This window comes from Mus caroli, unplaced genomic scaffold (genome assembly GCF_978045245.1).
Source record: "Mus caroli unplaced genomic scaffold, Mus_caroli_1 scaffold_1, whole genome shotgun sequence".
NCBI classification, from domain to species: Eukaryota; Metazoa; Chordata; class Mammalia; order Rodentia; family Muridae; genus Mus; species Mus caroli.
In genome coordinates, this window is record NW_028227256.1 from 89805441 (window position 1) to 89823599 (window position 18159).

Sequence of the window (18159 nt, forward strand, 5' to 3'; positions counted from 1 at the left end):
AGAAGCAGCCAGTGCCTGTGTCTGGAAGTGTAACTCCTAAGCAAGCCTGGCTCCTCTTGCAGCCATGGCTACAACAGAGCAACCAAATTTCAAGTAGGCCAGGTGAGCACAGTGCTGCTAAGTGAGGCCAGCTGACGGAGTGGTAAGCTCCCTGTCCTGAAGGCAGCCACAGTCTGAATGGTGTGCTGGATCACTGGGCCTCTCTGGAATCTCCCTGCAGCTCGGGGAGCCATGATAACCACTGGCTGTAATAACTAAGTGCCAGCTTAGGAAACCAGGAGGGTGGCTGAACAGCCCTGAGCTTCTACAAGTGTCCATGGTAGAGGTGGAAAGGATTAAAGAGATAAAAGGAGGAGCTATGGGTATAGGTGGTTGTGGGGGTGTGTGCCTTCACAGGAAGCCAAAGTCAGAACTTAGGGCATTAACAAACAGCAAAAGATCCTGGCAAGAGTACCTGCCAGGCAAACTGGGCTCCAACTCAAAGACCCAGAATGTGAGCATGAAAATGCACCGTCACCAATGTCTTGGTCGCTAAGCTGAACTTTGGATGGAGAGAAGGGAGACGCGGCCATTGCAGGTGGCTCTCTTGCCCACCTCCTAGATGCAGTGGCATGAGGCTTGGGCTCCTTCCTGTGTCCACAGCCTCTGTGTGCCTGGTCCTGCGTCCATGCCTCAATGGTGGCAAGTGCATTGATGACTGTGTCACAGGCAATCCCTCTTACACCTGTTCCTGTCTCGCTGGCTTCACAGGCCGGAGATGCCACCTTGGTGAGTCACTGGGACCCAGGTGGGGGCAACGTGCCCACTGATTGCCCTATACCACACCATTCCCTACCGGCTGGTCATACACCAGGTTCAGGGGAGACACTGCAGGTCCAGTAGTGGCTTTGAGGTCAAAGATCTCTGTCCACAGATGGCGGCCACATGCTTTGGTTATGTGGCGGTGAGTGTCACTGCTGCTGCTCCTAGCCACTCTAAGTTAAGGCCTGTCTGGGACTGGGGCCTAGTCTGTCCTTCACCCCTACCCAAAGCCCTGGCAATTCCTTCACAGTTTCCTCTACTGAGGCCCCAGCCTGCTCCATGTTTCAGATGTGAACGAGTGTGCTTCCCACCCCTGTCAGAATGGTGGGACCTGCACCCATGGCGTCAACAGCTTCAGCTGCCAGTGCCCAGCCGGCTTCAAGGGACCCACCTGTGAATCGGGTAAGATGCACCCACCAGCCCTGATCGCTGCAAGGGAGAAGACACATAGCTGGGCAACAGTGAAGGCAGCTCAGAGGGTTGTCATGAGGGAGAGCAGGAGCCTGATGTCAGAGGGATGGCCTGTCTTATGGTATGGGCAGGACCAAACACAGGAGCCTAGAGCAGAGATTTCCTGGCCCAGGCACTAGGTGAGGGGTGAAGATCTGGAGTAGATGAGAGCCTAGGTCCTGCACTGGGCCGGAATCAGAGTTAGGAGTCTTCTGGAAGAAGAAGGTTGGGAATTTCTGGGCTAAAATGGGACAGCTTTGAGGCAGGGAGGGGCATGGTACATGCTCGCAGAACACAGCTTCCTACCACATGCCCCATTGGCCCCTGAACCAACTGCTCCTCTCAAAGCTCTCACAATCTAGGTGCAGGGTGGGGTCCTTTGGCATCTCTACTGCTACTTCCAGACTATGGTAGCCCTTTGTCTTCAGAGTGCAGCTCAAGTATTTGCCAGCAGAGTCAGCCTCCAGTTTCTTATTGCTCCACTGGGCCCTCCTCAGGGTCCTCCTCCTCACCCTGCACTGTCACTGAAGGCAGTCCCTTCCATTCTAGCCCCTATCCTCACCATGGAGGCTACTCTGAGTGCTAGGCCAAGGCAGCCCTTTAATGCCAAACACCTGACCGAGCTTAGCCAAACAAGAACCCCCCAGCCCCATAGTGTCCTGAAGAGTGTAGCTATTATATATATATATATATATGTATATATATATATATATATATATATATATATAAAACCTACAAGAGTGTTGCAATGAGGCTTCTGAAACCCCTTTTGACTAAGAGATTTCTATGCAGTCCCAGGTATATAGGTACATAAAATTGCTACATAAATCACCATGATGATAAATCATGAAATTTATCTTTAAATTATCTGACATACAAATAATTTTACCACTTATTAAAGATGAAAGCAGTCAGGAAAGGTGGTAAGTGCCTTTGAAGCCAGTATTTGGGAGGCAGAGGCAAGTGGAGCTTTATAAGTTTGAGGTCAGCCTGGTCTACATAGTGAATTCCAGGCCAGCCAAGGCTACATGGTACAAATGAAAGAAAAAAAGGTAAAAGCAAATGGGCACACTAATAAGATAAATGTGCTTATTTATTTTTACATAATTAAATCATGGCTTAATATTTAATACTATAGGATAGGGGGTTTTCAATACTTTTTAGAGTTGATGAATATTTTGATTTTATAAGCATCAATGATAAGAATACTGCTTCACATAAATGCATGGTACAAAATGGCAGAAGTAGGTTTAGAAAAAAAAAAACATATATACAATAAGAAAACTGGTTTGTTATAATAGCATAGTCTGGAATCTGAGCTGAGGTGCTTCAAGCAGTGCCCATGGTCTTGGCTGACATGTTGGCAGGAGCAATGCGTCGTGTGCCCACTGGGTTCAGAACCAAGGTGGCAGCGAAGCCATAAGCAACACAATGCTCACAACCAGAACACACCACGCTCATTACGTATTTCACCTTGAATTTTTAGTTATCGTGCATTCAGAAGTATTTACTGGTGCAATATTTTTCACAATACCCTATTGCAGTTACACAACCACATGGGATTTGCAATTCACAGTTTAAGAAGCTTCGATTTATATTTGAGTTTGCAAATAGCATCCATATCGAAACTTCAGTCTAGAAAAACAATCCTATCAGGATTCATGGTCACAAAAAGCTAAGTGTTCCATTTCAATGCATGCACACGTGGGCACATGCATACATGCACACGAGTGTGCGCGCACACACAGACACACACACATGTTTGTGCTTGAGGAGACTGTGGTTGAATGACAGTAAGAGGTTTATACAAGGGGCTGGAGAGATGGCTTAGTGGTTAAGAGAACCGACTGCCCTTCTAGAGGGCTGAGGTTCAATTTCCAGCACCTACATGGCAGCTCCTAACTGTCTGGGATCTGACAACTCCAGATGGTCAAAAACACCAATGGACATAAAATAAAGTTAAATAATTTTTTAAAAAGAGAAAGAGATTCGTACATACAGAGAAGGAACAAATTTATCAAAGAAATGAAAAGAAGCTGGGCGGTGGTAGCACACGCCTTTAATCCCAGCACTTGGGAGGCAGAGGCAGGCGAATTTCGGAGTTTGAGGCCAGCCTGGTCTACAGAGTGAGTTCCAGGACGGCCAGGGCTACACAGAGAAACCCTGCCTTGAAAAAACCAAAGAAATAAAAAGAAAATATGATCTTAAGTGCACAAGAAGGTAGATTGCCATCTGGTAAGAGGGGTCTGCCATGAACCGTCAGCTGTCCAGTGTGGACAGGGGCACTCTGTTCCCGCCCAGACCAGAGCCTGGATGGTTGGAACACATTCAGGTCAAGAGAGCTTTTCCTCAGACAGATGCTAGCCCCTGCTTACCCTCACTGCACCAGAAGAACCAGGTGTGGAAGCTACTGTGGAGACTCAGATGGCTACAGCTCTGTCCATCTGCCAAAGCCCAGGGAGACCCTCAGGGTTGCTACCATGCTGGCCACAGGGGACAGGGGCAGAGCTGGGCAGTGGCCACCCCTTAACTGCTGTGACAGACGCCCTCTTTAGAAGAATGGCAGAAGCTGGTCCCACTCTCTCTGACACCCTATCCTGTGCACGTGCCCTTCCTCTGTGCCACGTTTGCAGAACTAGAACCAATTTGGGTACTCTTGGGACTGCCCTAGTCAGGCTCACTCCCAGCTTGTCACCTTCCAGAGATAACCAGGATTCCCTCTCATTGAGTCTAGATCTGTCAAGCGTGAGGCTCAGTGCATGTCTTCAGGGACCTCTGTCTATCAGTCCACTGCAGCCAAGACTCCAATATCCTGTCTGCTCTTCCTTACTTGTAGCCCAATCTCCGTGTGACAACAAAGTATGTCAAAATGGTGGCCAGTGCCAGGCAGAGAGCAGCTCTGCAGTATGTGTGTGTCAGGCTGGATACACTGGGGCCACCTGTGAGACAGGTGAGTGACCTATACATGGGGAGGGGGGTCCCACGGGTGGCAAGCAGTGCTGGGAGGGCTCCCATATGGCTGGGTTCAGGGTGGTCACCATCTGGCTTAAGTCAATCCCTCTCTTTACTGTCCCTAGATGTGGATGAATGCCGTTCTGACCCATGCCGGAATGGGGGATCATGTGTTGACCTGGTTGGAAACTACAGCTGTATTTGTGTGCAGCCCTTCGAGGGACCTCAGTGTGAGACAGGTAGCTGACCCACAGTCCTCCACAGTGGAGTGGATACCACTTTATCTCAACCTTTCCTCCCTCTCTTCTCAACCTTCTTCACCTCCCAGCCCTTCCAGAGCCACCAACTGAGGAGAGCAAGAAGCAATTAAGCAATATGCTATATGAGGCTGGTAGGCCCTTTCCTTTCTGGACATTAGTCTCCATCTATAACAATCAAGGACAGGTGACAGTTTTCCCAAGGCCCTTTTCTCAACTCAGAGGAGTCCAGGCTTTTTAGCCCCTTCCCTTTCCTGGCACACACAGAGCTATGGGGAACAGAGAGAAACCTGGTCTTTGCCACATAGGACCATATGTGTTCTCTTCTACACTATCTTCTGTCTTATGTTGGCTGTGCCTTGGTAGATCAATGACAAAGCCAACCAGAGATTGCAAAGCATGGGATAAAAGCTCTGCAGTATCTGTACCCTTAAGCCTGGCCAACTTTGTCTACAACTGTGGACATGGTTGAAACTGAGCAGGTCAATGGGGTTCACAGTTTACCCAAGAGGAAGACCCAGATGATAGACACTGTCAGATGCCACAGCAAGAGAACAGGACAGGCCCTGGTGAAGGCCTGAGAGCAGAAAGTGGGTGTGGCACCCTCACTTCTTGACTGTATTCAGGTCTCCACTGTATGTCTCATAAGTGCCTTGCCTGAGTAGTTACTGAAACATCAATGTGCTTCACTAAATTTGTACCAGGAAACAGAGAAGTGATTTCAAAAGAGTTTTGTAGAGAAATCATATTTTGTGCCAAATAACATTGCAAGTAGAAATGAATAATAAAGATAACAGGACAGACCAGGAACGGCTGCAAGCCTGTGGTCCCAGCTACTTTGTAGGCTGCGGCTGGAGGATTATTTAAAATCAAGAGTTAAAATATCAGCTAGGGCAATATAATGAGACCCCATCTTTAAAGGGGGAGGAAAGATGAAAATACCATAATGGACATTTCCACCTACTAGAGGTGTGTGCTCACTAAACTTACAGGTATAAACATGGAATCCAACCACTAGAAGTTGGCCAGAATTAGATATTTTGAAAGACGGATTATCTAATCTGCTGCTAGTTAGCTGCCCTGAAAGTTCCCTTTTCATAAACCACAGTTAGAGCCCCAGACAAAATCTACAAAATTCCTGTCTTGAGCCATTAGACCTTGTAGCACAGAGATATCAACTTGAGAGAAAGGGGATCCAGAACAAACCCTGTCCTTGCTCCTCACAACCTGCTTGGGCCCAGAGTGTACAGTGCTTTGAACTGAAGAAAAATTCCAACTCAACAGCCGCTAAGATGGGGAGGTGGGAGACAGTGCACTGGAGGTACTGGTAGAGGAAAGGGGCAGCAGGAGGCCCCTCTGCCTTGGCCTGGCAGATCTGGGTCAGGGGATTGATTGGGCTGGAAAAGAATCACTGGAAGTCAGGAATCCCTGCAGCTCCTAGGGCTCAAACAGGAGGACTGGGGGTAAATCCAAGCAGCTGTGGGGAGATAATAATTTAAAAAATTAATTAAAATATAACCTACAGACAGATGAAAGAATTATCATATACAAATACTTAATTACTGTAAATAGGCTGCATATTCTCAAGACTGTTAAGGGGGAATCATGAGAAGAGGAAGATATTTTTAAAATTCCTAACAGTAAAAACTGTGATTTAGAATATAGTGGGTAGTAGTAACAGCTGGTAAAACACCGAAGAAACAAAAACCAGTGAGCTGGAAGAGAAACAGAAACAGCATGCAGCACAGAGAGTAAGACTGGAGGAAGTAATTGAGCCCCAGGGGCTGTAAAATAACAGTGAACATCTGGCACGTGGCCCTGAAGTTTGGGAAGGAAGGCAGCAGTGGGGGAGAGAGTTACACAAACAGGAGTAGCCACACAGTTCCCAAATTTAATGAAAACTACACCCAATGTTTTCAAGAAACGCATGAGAAAAACCAGAGTCACACTATGACCACTCCTCTAGACATCAGCGATAAAGAATTCATCTTCAAAGCATTTTGTGGGAGGTAAGGGGAGCTGAAGAGAAGGCTCAGGGCTGGGAGATAAATCTCCTGCTGCTCTTCTAGTGGACTCGAGTAATGGGGTGATCAGTCCAGCCATGTCTACAGCTCTAGAGGATCCAGAATCCTCTTCTGGCCCCTGGCACCTGTACTAATGTGGCATATACATACCCATAAATAAAAATAAACCATCTTTTAAAAACCTAAGTCAGCAAAAGAAAGGAACCCTTCACATCCAGGGAAGCAAGAGCAGCAATCAGTGCTCACTAGGAACCATGCAAGCCCAGAGTAAAGTCATCAGTGTAGTGTTACAGGTCACACAGGACTTATAAAAGTAACTTTTTGTTGTTGTTGTTGTTGTAGTTTTTCAAGACAGGGTTTCTCTGTATAGCCCTGGCTGTTCTGGAACTCACTTTGTAGACCAGGCTGGCTTCGAACTCAGAAATCCGCCTGCCTCTGCCTCCCAAGTGCTGGGATTAAAGGCGTGTGCCACCACCGCACAGCAAAAGTAACTTTTATTCACCTGATATAATTTGTATCTCAGAGGACTGCTGCTAAATAAGCTCACCCTTTCTAGTTCTTTTTGAATTCTGCCTGGCTGGTTCGACTCAGACTGATTCAATCTGGCTTCTCTCAATTTCTCTCTTGACTGCTCTGCCTGTCCTCAAACTAACTCTGACAATTTGCTCTAATCTTCCAGCTCCTCCTTAGTCTCTGGCTTAGTCAACTGCCTCTGCTGACCTGCACTGAAGTGCACAAACTCACAAATGACCTCAATTCCTCTACACTGCACTGACTCCAAACTGACTCCTCTCTCTCCCTGTGATGCGCTTAAATAGCTTCTCTTCCCTGTGCTGTTCTCCTGAGGGATGGGTGTAGCCTATCTCTGACTCATCCTGTCAAATCTTTCTCTGATTCATCACTTTGTCTGCCTCTGAATTAGATATCACTTTCAAACATGGCTGCTTCCTTCTACAAACTAACTTTATCTTCACTGTTAGGGATTTAGGATGTGTGCTAAGGACATCACTGTATTCCAGGCAGAGGAGTTAAAGATGAGTGGTCTCTTGCCAGAACAGCCATGTTGCTAGGTGAAAATTCCTCTACAAGAACTATATTCCAGAATTTAAAATGTGTGAAAGGAACGGGATAGTAGTGGCAGAGGGAGGCAGATCTCTGGATTGGAGGCCAACCTGGTTTACAGAGCACATTCCAGGACAGCCAGGGCTACGCAGAGAAACACTGTTGAAAGAAAGAAAAGGAAAAGGAAAGGAGGAAGGAAGAAGGAAAAGAAAAAAAGAAAAAAGATAAAGAAAATTGTTAAAGGAAATTCTTTACATAGAACAAATGGTCCAAGACAAAAATACAGACAATCTATGTGGAAAACCAAAATGGGAGAAATGTCCAATGTATGGGTCAAACTTCTAGATCTCCTTTAAAATGAAGCAATAGCACAGGGCTTATAACATCTGGGGGAAATGTATGACACTAGTTTATATAAACTTGTTGTGAGATATCACCACAAACTTAGTTCAGTAGCACAAAAATACTAACCTAGAGCCAGGCGTTGGTGGCGCACACATTTAATCCCAGCACTCAGGAGGCAGAGGCAGGCAGATTTTGGAGTTCGAGGCCAGCCTGGTCTATAGAGTAAGTTCCAGGACAGCCAGGGCTACACAGAGAAACCCTGTCTCAAAAACAAAACAAAACTTAACCTAGTATGGAAAGAGGGCAGCAACACACACACAGTTTTGGCAGGAATAAAAAAATTCTGCTACCCATTAAACAATGGTAGCTTTTTATGCTAATCAGACATTTATAAATCTGACCCAGCAATCCTAATCCTATTCTTGGTATTAGTTCTAAAGACATAAAAAATATGGTATATTTATAATCTCCAAAACCTGTGGATGGATCTGCAAGCTGGTGCCTTCATACAATGGTGCACCCCTCAGTCTTAAACAGGACTACACACACACACACACACACACACACACACACACAGATGGATAGCAGATATATTATGCTGAGGGAAGACAGCTGGACTCAGAAAGACTTCATACTGTATGGCTCCATTCATATGATACTGTTGCAAAGTGGAACTACAAGAATGAACTCATTGGTGTTGGTAGTTACCAGGGACTCATGAGACTGAAGTCATAGAGTGCAGATGTCCTTAGAGGTGACAGGATGCTCTATGCTATGATTCTGATTGGGATTCCATGAGTTTATACATGTGTTAAGCTGCTTATAAGTATATACCAAGTGAAAGTTGATTTTACTGTATAACAGTTTACAAAAAAAAATATCAAAGTACATGGGAAAATTAATACCTGGAAAAAAAAAAGTATTAGGTTGTCCAGAGAAGGCTGAGCGGCTGTGCTGACAACAGCTGATGCACTCAGAGTAAGAAATACCAGTGGGAAGGGATGGTATTATTTTACAATGGTGAGGAGGTCAACTCATCAAGAAGACAAGCCTAGCCGGGCGGTGGTGGCGCACGACTTTAACCCTAGCACTTGGGAGGCAGAGACAGGCAGATTTCTGAGTTCGAGGCCAGCCTGGTCTACAGAGTAAGTTCCAGGACAGCCAGGGCTACACAGAGAAACCCTGTTTCAGAAAAAAACAAAAAACAAAAACAAACCAAAAACAAAAAAGCAAACAAACAAACAAAAGAATCCAAACCTAAAGTTACTATCACCTGCTAACATCATCAAATGTGTCCAAAAAACATGAGTTAAAAGCTGATAGATTACAAAACAAACAGGGCCATACTTTGGGGGAGATTTCAATAATTCATAGAGCACACAGACAGAACTGGTTAAAACTGGAAGGCTTGTACCTAGCCTGATGGACATCTGAGGGGCATTCATTTTTCTTTCCCCTAGTATTCATGAAGTGTCACTGTGACTGGCCATGGTGTGGGTCATAAAATAGAAACAGGTGACTTAAAACCACAGCAGTTAAATGAGTAATCATTGAGAAATCTTAACTATTTAACCAACAGGAATGCTTGAACAATGATTCATTTACTTATTTTATGTATGTACACTGTCACTCTCTTCAGACACACTAGCAGAGAGCATCAGATCCCATTACAGATGGTTGTGGGCCACTATATGGTTGCTGGGAATTGAACTCAGGAGCTCTGGAAGAGCAGTCAGTGCTCTTAACGGCTGAGCCATCTCTCCAGCCCCAGTGCTGATTTTTGTGTACCCAAAAAGGAGCCTGGGCCAAGCCAGCTCCCAGAAGACTTGATTCTGACTTGATTCAGACAAGATTCTGACTCGAATCCCTCTTGGCATTGAGAAGAGCTGTGGGAACTCACATGGGGACCAGCTTCTCCATTTTCACCAGCCATGTCTGCTCTTGGCCCAGCATTCTCCTCTCTCAACTGGCTACTCACCACTGTCTTCCTTGCAGGAAGCTACCTGGTGCCTTCACCCTGCCTCTCCAACCCCTGCCAGAACGGGGGCACCTGTGTGGATGCTGATGAGGGATACGTGTGTGAATGCCCTGAAGGCTTCATGGGCTTGGACTGCAGAGAGAGTATGTTGGGGCTGCTGGGGCTGTGCCCAGGATTGGAGCAGGAGACTGGGGGCCTGCCTGTGGCAACAGAGTTGGGGAGGGTTCTCTCGGGTTGTATGTGCAGGAAACTCCAAGAAGGAAAAAATGTCTGTCTGTCTCTGTCTCTGTCTCTGTCTCTCTCTCTGTGTGTGTGTGTGTGTGTGTGTGTGCGCGCGCGCGCGTGTTTTCAGTAGTTTTGCGGGAGGGTGGCCAGGGTTGGTCAGGGTTAGGAAAAGGGGGTCACATTCTTTCACCCACGGATGCTTCTACTCTATTCTCACACAAGAATCCCCTCATCCCCACACAGGGATCCTCAATGACTGTGACTGCCGGAATGGAGGCAGATGCCTGGGTGCTAACACCACCCTCTGCCAGTGTCCTCCAGGCTTCTTCGGGCTCCTCTGTGAATTTGGTAGGTTTCATAACTGGTCCCTGGACATAATTAGTAGGGTCACTGGGTCTGGGGGGGGGCACCTTCCTCGAGAAGACAAGGTTACCAGGAAGTGATAAGCGGCCACTAAAGGAGCTTCTTCCTTCACAGAAGTCACAGCCACGCCCTGCAACATGAACACGCAGTGTCCAGATGGAGGCTATTGCATGGAGTATGGAGGAAGCTACCTATGTGTCTGCCACACAGACCACAACATCAGCCACTGTGAGTGGCTAGGGACAGGCCACCAGGGATCCTGGACAGTGGTGTCTAGCAGGAGAAGGTGCAGGTGATGTCACAGAGCTAGGATTATATTAAGAGCCTGCAGGTGCTCTGACAACAGCTTCACTTGGGTTGTTGCAGGGGTCTCCTTCACTCCCTGAGGGAAAACATTTTGACAAAGAGACAGCTTCGAAAGCTATTTCCTCAAGCCTTATGCATACACAGTTGTGTGTGACTGATGCATTTACTACTCTACACGTTAGTGTAAAGGTATTGATCAGTTAAGTGATGTGTAATTATATGGACGATTATGCCAGGGGTCAAAGTTACCTTGTTGCATCTGAAGGTTGCATGTTGCAAAAATCAAGAGTAGGAGAAACTCCAGGGGGTGAGACCTTAGGGCCAATATAAACAATGCAGAGGCACGCAGATGTATTTTAAGTGGCCTTGATTTTAGCCACAGGATGTCTAGGTGACCCTGACAAGGGCATGTGGTCCAGGACAGCCTATCTATCCCCTCTTCCCCTAGCTCTGCCATCACCCTGCGACTCAGACCCTTGCTTTAATGGAGGTTCCTGTGACGCCCACGAGGACTCCTACACGTGCGAGTGCCCTCGTGGATTCCACGGCAGGCACTGTGAGAAAGGTAACTAGAGACCGGTGGGAAATGGGGTGCAGGATGGGGCAGGGTAGATCTAAAGAGCAGCTGGGGGCAGGCAGGAGTGGGGCGGGCGCCACCCATCTCTGCCGTCAGCACCACGGAGAGCTCCCAGCCTGCTGCTGTCTGTGAGCCTTCCTTTTTCATCAGATAATCATTCTTTCTAGAGCCTCCCTTAGACTCTTTGCTCCACACATCTAGGGCAGCACAGGCCTGACCATTTTTGACAGTTATTTTCATCACTTGTCTTGGTCTGTAAGCCTCGACAGGCTTCATTTAATAGATTTTAGAATCATTATATTGAACTTAATTTTTTTAATTCTGTTTTTGTTAAATTTAGTTTAACACAGAGAATGCAAACATTTTACAACATCTAAACACTTAGAATTTAAGTATTCTTCCATAATGTATTGCAAGAGTTGTCCTTTCCACCAGTGGAGCCCAGGACCTATCCCTTTCTTGAAGTAACACACACTCACAATACCTCAAACCAGGCATGTTAGGAACGTCCTTGACTGGAGGCCTTTGTAACCTAGCTCAGGACTCGGGGCATCCCACAGCCTGGCTGGTCAGGAGAACCAGGTTAGATTTATTTATGGGGAGCCTCCTCATGCCACCTCTCCAACTATGTACCACGTGCCCCTGAGCAGGGTTCTGAAGAGGTGTCTGAGGGTTGCTAAAGAGAAGGCCTTCCTCATGATTCTGCCTGAAACCCCATGCAGGGCCCTTCTGGAATCTGCTCTGAGGGACCCTGAGGAAGACCTGTGCATTTGCCGAGGTGGCACAGGAATGGATGAGAGAGAGAGAGGCTGGGCCCTGGAGATGAGTGTGATCTCTGAGTAGGGTATCCCATAGAGCTGTGAACTCTGCTGGAGGCCCAGAGCAGATTCTGGAAGGGCGGTGTGTGTGTGTGTGTGTGTGTGTGTGTGTGTGTGTGTGTGTGCGCACGCACGCGCACACGCTGTGATGTGGGGCTCAATTCTCCAGCAGGGAGAGAACTGGCAGACTTGGAGTCTATAGCCTAAGCTCCACTCACCCTTCTTTAAGCCTGACTGATTTAGCTCCTACTGTGTTGGGCTTTGGGGCCCAGTTGAGAAGTAGGTCTGACTTCAGGTCCACCCAGTTCAAAGGACTGAAAAGGCAGAGCATGGTAACATGGATTCTGCACCACTCAGAGGCTGGCCTATATTTGCCACATCTGTCTGTCTTTCCACACAGCCCGGCCACACCTGTGCAGCTCAGGGCCCTGCCGGAATGGAGGCACATGCAAGGAAATGGGCGACGAGTACCGCTGCACCTGCCCTTATAGATTCACTGGGAGACACTGTGAGATTGGTGCGGCCCCAAGGCAGGGGTGGGTGGTGATGGACATGCTCTGAGATAGGGCTGAGCCAGCCAGAATCCAGCTGCACAAGCCCTGCCCACCATGTACCTGCCTCTCAGGAACACCTTCGTGGGACTTGGAGAGGTTGAAATCTATAATACTTGACTGATGGGTGTCTTCTGCTTCCAGGAAAGCCAGACTCCTGTGCCTCTGGCCCCTGTCATAATGGTGGGACTTGTTTCCACTACATTGGCAAATACAAGTGTGACTGCCCTCCAGGCTTCTCTGGACGGCACTGTGAGATAGGTAAGTAGGAAGCAGCCAGGGGTACTCACCTCAGCACACATGAAAACTGGGTCAGTGGGCAGGACTGGGCTGGGAGGGGTCGGGTAAGCTAAGTGCAGGAATGCAGAGGACCTCGTGGTGAAAGGACCTTCTGTGTTCTTGCAGCCCCCTCACCCTGCTTTCGGAGCCCATGTATGAATGGGGGTACCTGTGAGGATCTAGGGACAGATTTCTCTTGCCACTGCCAGCCAGGGTATACAGGACACCGGTGTCAGACAGGTGAGAATTAGGTGGGTGGGCTGAGAGCATGGCATCTTTTTCTGATCCCCTAAGAGTCGGGTAGGGTGGGGATGATGTCTTAGATACTGTTCTACTGCTATGACAAAGAACCGTGACCAAGGCAACTTATAGAAGGGTGTATTGGGGGCTTACAGTTCAGGGGATGAGTCTGTGACTGTCGTGGTGGGGAGCATGGTGTCAGGCATGGTGCTGGAGCAGTAGGTGAGAGCTTACATCCCAATACACAAACAGGAGTCAGCGAGTGCTAACTGGGATAGAATAGCTTTTTAAAATCTCAAAGCCTGCCTCCAGTGACACACTTCCTCCAACAAAGCCATAGCTCCCCATCCTTTCTAAACAGCTCCACCAACTGGGGACCAGGCACTCAAATATATGAGCCTGTGAGGGCCATTCTCAATCAGACCATCCAAGAGGGCAAGAAGGAATCAGTGTCTGCAGTACCAGCCCCCAGAGGCCACTGTCTCCTTGAGTGGGTGGTAGGAGAGGCAGGCCTCACTGAGCACATGGAAGAACAGAGATGGACCAAGTGGGCCTCCTGATGCTGGTGTTCTCTTGCAGAGGTGGACTGTGGTCACCCTGAGGAGGTGGAGCATGCTACCATGCGCTTCAACGGAACTCACGTGGGCTCAGTGGCCCTGTACACATGTGAGCCCGGCTTCAGCCTGAGTGCCCTCAGCCATATACGTGTCTGTCAGCCACAAGGGGTCTGGAGCCAGCCTCCCCAGTGCATTGGTGATTCTGTGGGCCCTCAGGGATGGGTGGGTGGTCAGGCAGGGTCAACCTCCTCTTCTCACAACCACAGTGCCTGAGCCCCAGCCCCGCCCCATCTCCTCTGTGAATGGAGGCTCTCTGTCCTGTGGTGACACGATGACTCCCAGGTTTATTCTGGGCTCTTCCTAGGCAGGGCTTTCTTGTCCTCAGAGCAACCACTAACAGGTCAAACCTCTGCAAACCTACACTGCAAATAAAGCACTGAGGCCAAGGCCGTATCCAAGGTCAGAGTCCTAAGAAAGCAGAAATCAGTCCAGGGCCCCACCCAAACCTGCGGAATCCAGTTACAGCTAAACAAAATCCTAGCTCCCACACGTGCTTTGTGAAGGGCTGTTCCAGATGACACCATCTCCAGGGTTCCAGCATTGGCTCCCATCCTGGGGACAGTCATTCTCATACAAATCCTGGCTGTGAAGCTCTCAGCATGGCTGCGAGGCATCAAGCACCAATGTATCAAGCTGTGTGCTCAGCTCTGTCACCAGGAACTGTGTGATCATAATACAGTTTTCATGAAACAAAAGGAGGGACAGCACTTAGGACAATGACCATTCTCCAAATGCTTGGAGCAGCTCATCCCACTGTGTGGCCCTACTAAGATAAAGTTCTGAAGAGAAGTACCTGACCACAGGCATTCACCCTCTGCTCCTGCCTTCCCTAGCCCAGGGTTCCTGTGAGGTTCTCAGAAGAGCGCCTCTTTCAGTTCTGCTTCTCAGCATGTTGTCAGGCAGGATACCCTGAAGAGGAGGGCGTTTCAGCAAGGGAACTAGAGCCTGAAAAGCACAGCCATCTCTAAAAGCAGTGGTGGACATATACAGAGCAGCTGCCACTGGAGACAGAAATACCGAAGATGGACAAAAAGCACACAGGAACATTCATCAGCTACATGCATTTTATATTGCACCAGATATAGTAACAGTACTCAGAAGTTAATATGGCATTGGACATATACACCTGGGTCAGTAAATCATGCTGTAAAGGCATATATAAAGATGAGACTTTAAACCACAATCATCGAAATAACCAACATAATGTATAAGTGGATATAGACAAAGAATAAGGCAGTTGGGAGGGCTTCCCCAGGAAGAAGAGAACGAGATTGTGCACAAAAGGAAGTGTAGCGCCTGGAGGGAACACAGCACCAAGCCCGAGACATTGGAACATCACAGGATAACGGAGGAACCTCAATGACAGGGGATCACCACAGGGATGGGATCACAGGGCATCAGACTTCTTGCCACAGACATCAGAGGGGAGAGCAAAGGTTCCTTTCAGAAGCACTTAGGTGAGGGCAGGCACAGTCACCCTGGATGAACTGTGAAGGTAAACACCATGAGACTGGAAGAACCACACCCGTTAACCTGTCAGAGCTGGGGATCCAGAATTTCAGGCATCCTTTCCTATATGAGAAAGGCTGCTAGCACTTTTATCTCAGGTCAGAGACCCACCATGAGCAGGGGTGACAGGGCAGAGGAAACCAGCCATACTCGAGTCAGAGAAGCTGAGATCATACTAAGTCCCCACGCATCCACCAATTCTCGCCCACAGGAACCTACCACATACATGTGAAGCCAGGGGCTGGTCTAAAACTCAGACATCCCATTCTCCCACAAGGCTGCGATCCCATGTCCAGTAGGAAAGAGGCCTGCCGCAGCCCTCGAGAACTTAAAACTAATCACCAAATCCACTTCTGCCCCACAGCAACAGTGCCGCTCAGTGACATCAGAGACAGGTGGCTCAGCCAGGTTGCAGGGCAGAGAACAGAGCCTGCTCATCCCAGGGAAGAACTGTTCCACGCTGGTCTGTACTGCGTTTGTTTACACTATGACTGAGGAACACGCATTTTCAACAGATAATCTAAAAACAAAATTATTGAAATAGAATTACAGATGTCCCAGATATTGGAAATCACAAGGATTTTTAAAATGCCACTATAAAAATATTTTTTAAAAAGCTAAGAGAATAAGATAATAAAGAAACTTAAATGACAAAATAAGAGATTCTGAACTAAAAATGCAACGTTATCAGGACAGGCTAGATTAGATTTCCAACAGGATGGGCACAATAGGGGGAAAGGTGGGCATTTTACTTCACAGTGTAACAAAATTACACAAGCTGCAAACCAGAGAGAAAGTTATTTTAAGTGAACCACAAGTTATGAAAAGTTCCTTTCAAATGGCAGAGACTATTTGGTGAGAATAGTATTCCCTCAATTCTAAACTAAATAGACATAAAATTTGAGATTATAGGCTAATATTCCTGAGGACATAGATTAAAAACGTTAGGGAACTATTACTAAATCAAAGCTGGTATTATGGAAAAGAATAATGTCATGAGCCAGTGGATTTATCTTGGGAGCACAGGGTGACACAACATCTGAACATTAATCTGTATCCGAAATATTAGGAAATGAGAGGAAACATGGTTCTCAATTGCCACAGAAAAATCACTTAGCAGAACTTAACTACTATAAAATAACTCTTCATCAACTAAAAATAGAAGATATTTTTCCTCAGATTAAGAGAATCTAGGAAAAAAACTACAGCTAACAAACCACAGTGACAAAGACTGCCCGCCACTGGGAAAGGCTACTCAGCCATTGCTTTCCCATGTTGCCCAGGGTGTCCTGGACACTGCTAAGGTGAGACCCTGCAACAGAAGGCACAGCCATCAGGAAGGAGGGAGGAGCACCGTGTGCACAGAAGACCCTGAGCATATCCTGCAAGAGAAGCTGCTGGTATCACCCTTGGGCGAACGAGATTACAGGACTTGAAGTGATCCGTGCAGTTCAGATCCCACAGTCTCACTGGGAACATTTGGAAAAAGGCGTGGAATGGTGCTGTGCACAACAACATCATATCTGTAGCTTCTGTGTATGTAAGAAGAATTCTATGTTAAAACTAAAAACTGCAAAGAACATACAGGGGAAATGTTCCTAGCAGATGGAGCCACACAGGTATGCATCTGAAAAGCAGGACATTTGTTTCCAGTTGGCACTTAGTGTCTGATTCTTTGTGGTTAATTTTTATGGGGGAAATATAGATATACATCTTTCTGATTCAAATACAGAAAGATCCCTTGGGATGGATGGATATATATATATATATATATATATATATATATATATATCTCAAAGAAATAAATGGACAAATCAGATTTGGGTATATAAAAATTAGGAACTTAAAACTTAACCTTTGGAAAAGTTAAATAAAAGCTAGAACATGAAAGGCTGCATACGTGTGAATATAGATAGATCAGTAAGGAGAGAGCGCTTGCGAGCGCGCTAACATTGAGACTACTTGGAAGACACCAATGAATGTGAATGGAAAGAATAAGCTCAATAGAGAAATAGGCAAAACAGATACACACCTTATGGAAGAAGAGCTACATGAGGCCAGTGAACATGAAAATGGACATTTCACTTCACAGTAGTCAGAAATGTGCACATTCAACAGCTAACTGCATCTATCAGAAGTTTGGAAGTCTATCTGTGAGAACGTAGACTACAAAATGTCTTGTTGGTCGCTAGAGGGACTCTATATAAGTTGCCAGAAGCACGTGGGAATGATTTGGCTTGTTAAGGTGAGTACCAGTGCAGCCTGCGTCTGCACAATGCCATTTCCCAGTAAACTTAAACTCACCTATCCACACCAGGCAGGATATGCGGAGAAGCCCTACCACAGCAGTGTTTGTAGTTACACACACACACACATCTGGAACCGACACAAGTGCTCACCAGATGAGACAGGATGTAATATGATGACAGCAACTATGGAGCATTAAACAGCATGGAGAGCAGTGAGCCACAGTGTCCCACAGCGATGTTGATGTCTCTCTCCTACTCGCGAAGCGAGGGGGTGAGGAAGAACCATTTCCATGGTACTCTGTGGGCAAAGGTCAGAAGCAACAAAAGCCAACGAAACCCAGGTCCTGTCTCGGCAACTCATCAAACTTTAAAACTAATTTTAGGGCTGGGCGTGGCACATGTCTTTAATCTCAGCACTCGGGAGGGGGGGAAGGGAGGGAGGGAGGGAGGGAGGGAGGGAGGGAGGGAGGGAGGAGAAGAAGGAGGAGGAGGAGGAGGAGGATCTCCCTAAGTTCAAGACCAGCCTAGTCTACAAAAAGAGTTACAGGCCAGCCAT

At 47.2% G+C, this 18159-nt stretch overlaps 1 protein-coding gene across 1 annotated transcript in view; it reads left to right on the forward strand.

Annotated features, from left to right (window-relative positions):
• Positions 1 to 18159, forward strand: part of Sned1 (sushi, nidogen and EGF like domains 1) — a 62250-nt gene that overhangs the window by 23707 nt on the left and 20384 nt on the right. Inside the window, exons 5-16 of the mRNA XM_021159208.3 lie at positions 643 to 768; positions 1090 to 1203; positions 4088 to 4201; positions 4329 to 4442; positions 9887 to 10012; positions 10338 to 10442; positions 10572 to 10685; positions 11212 to 11328; positions 12559 to 12675; positions 12854 to 12970; positions 13115 to 13228; positions 13808 to 13981. Coding sequence (XP_021014867.1) covers positions 643 to 768; positions 1090 to 1203; positions 4088 to 4201; positions 4329 to 4442; positions 9887 to 10012; positions 10338 to 10442; positions 10572 to 10685; positions 11212 to 11328; positions 12559 to 12675; positions 12854 to 12970; positions 13115 to 13228; positions 13808 to 13981 — 1452 coding nt within the window. The remainder of the gene's footprint in view (positions 1 to 642; positions 769 to 1089; positions 1204 to 4087; positions 4202 to 4328; positions 4443 to 9886; positions 10013 to 10337; positions 10443 to 10571; positions 10686 to 11211; positions 11329 to 12558; positions 12676 to 12853; positions 12971 to 13114; positions 13229 to 13807; positions 13982 to 18159) is intronic.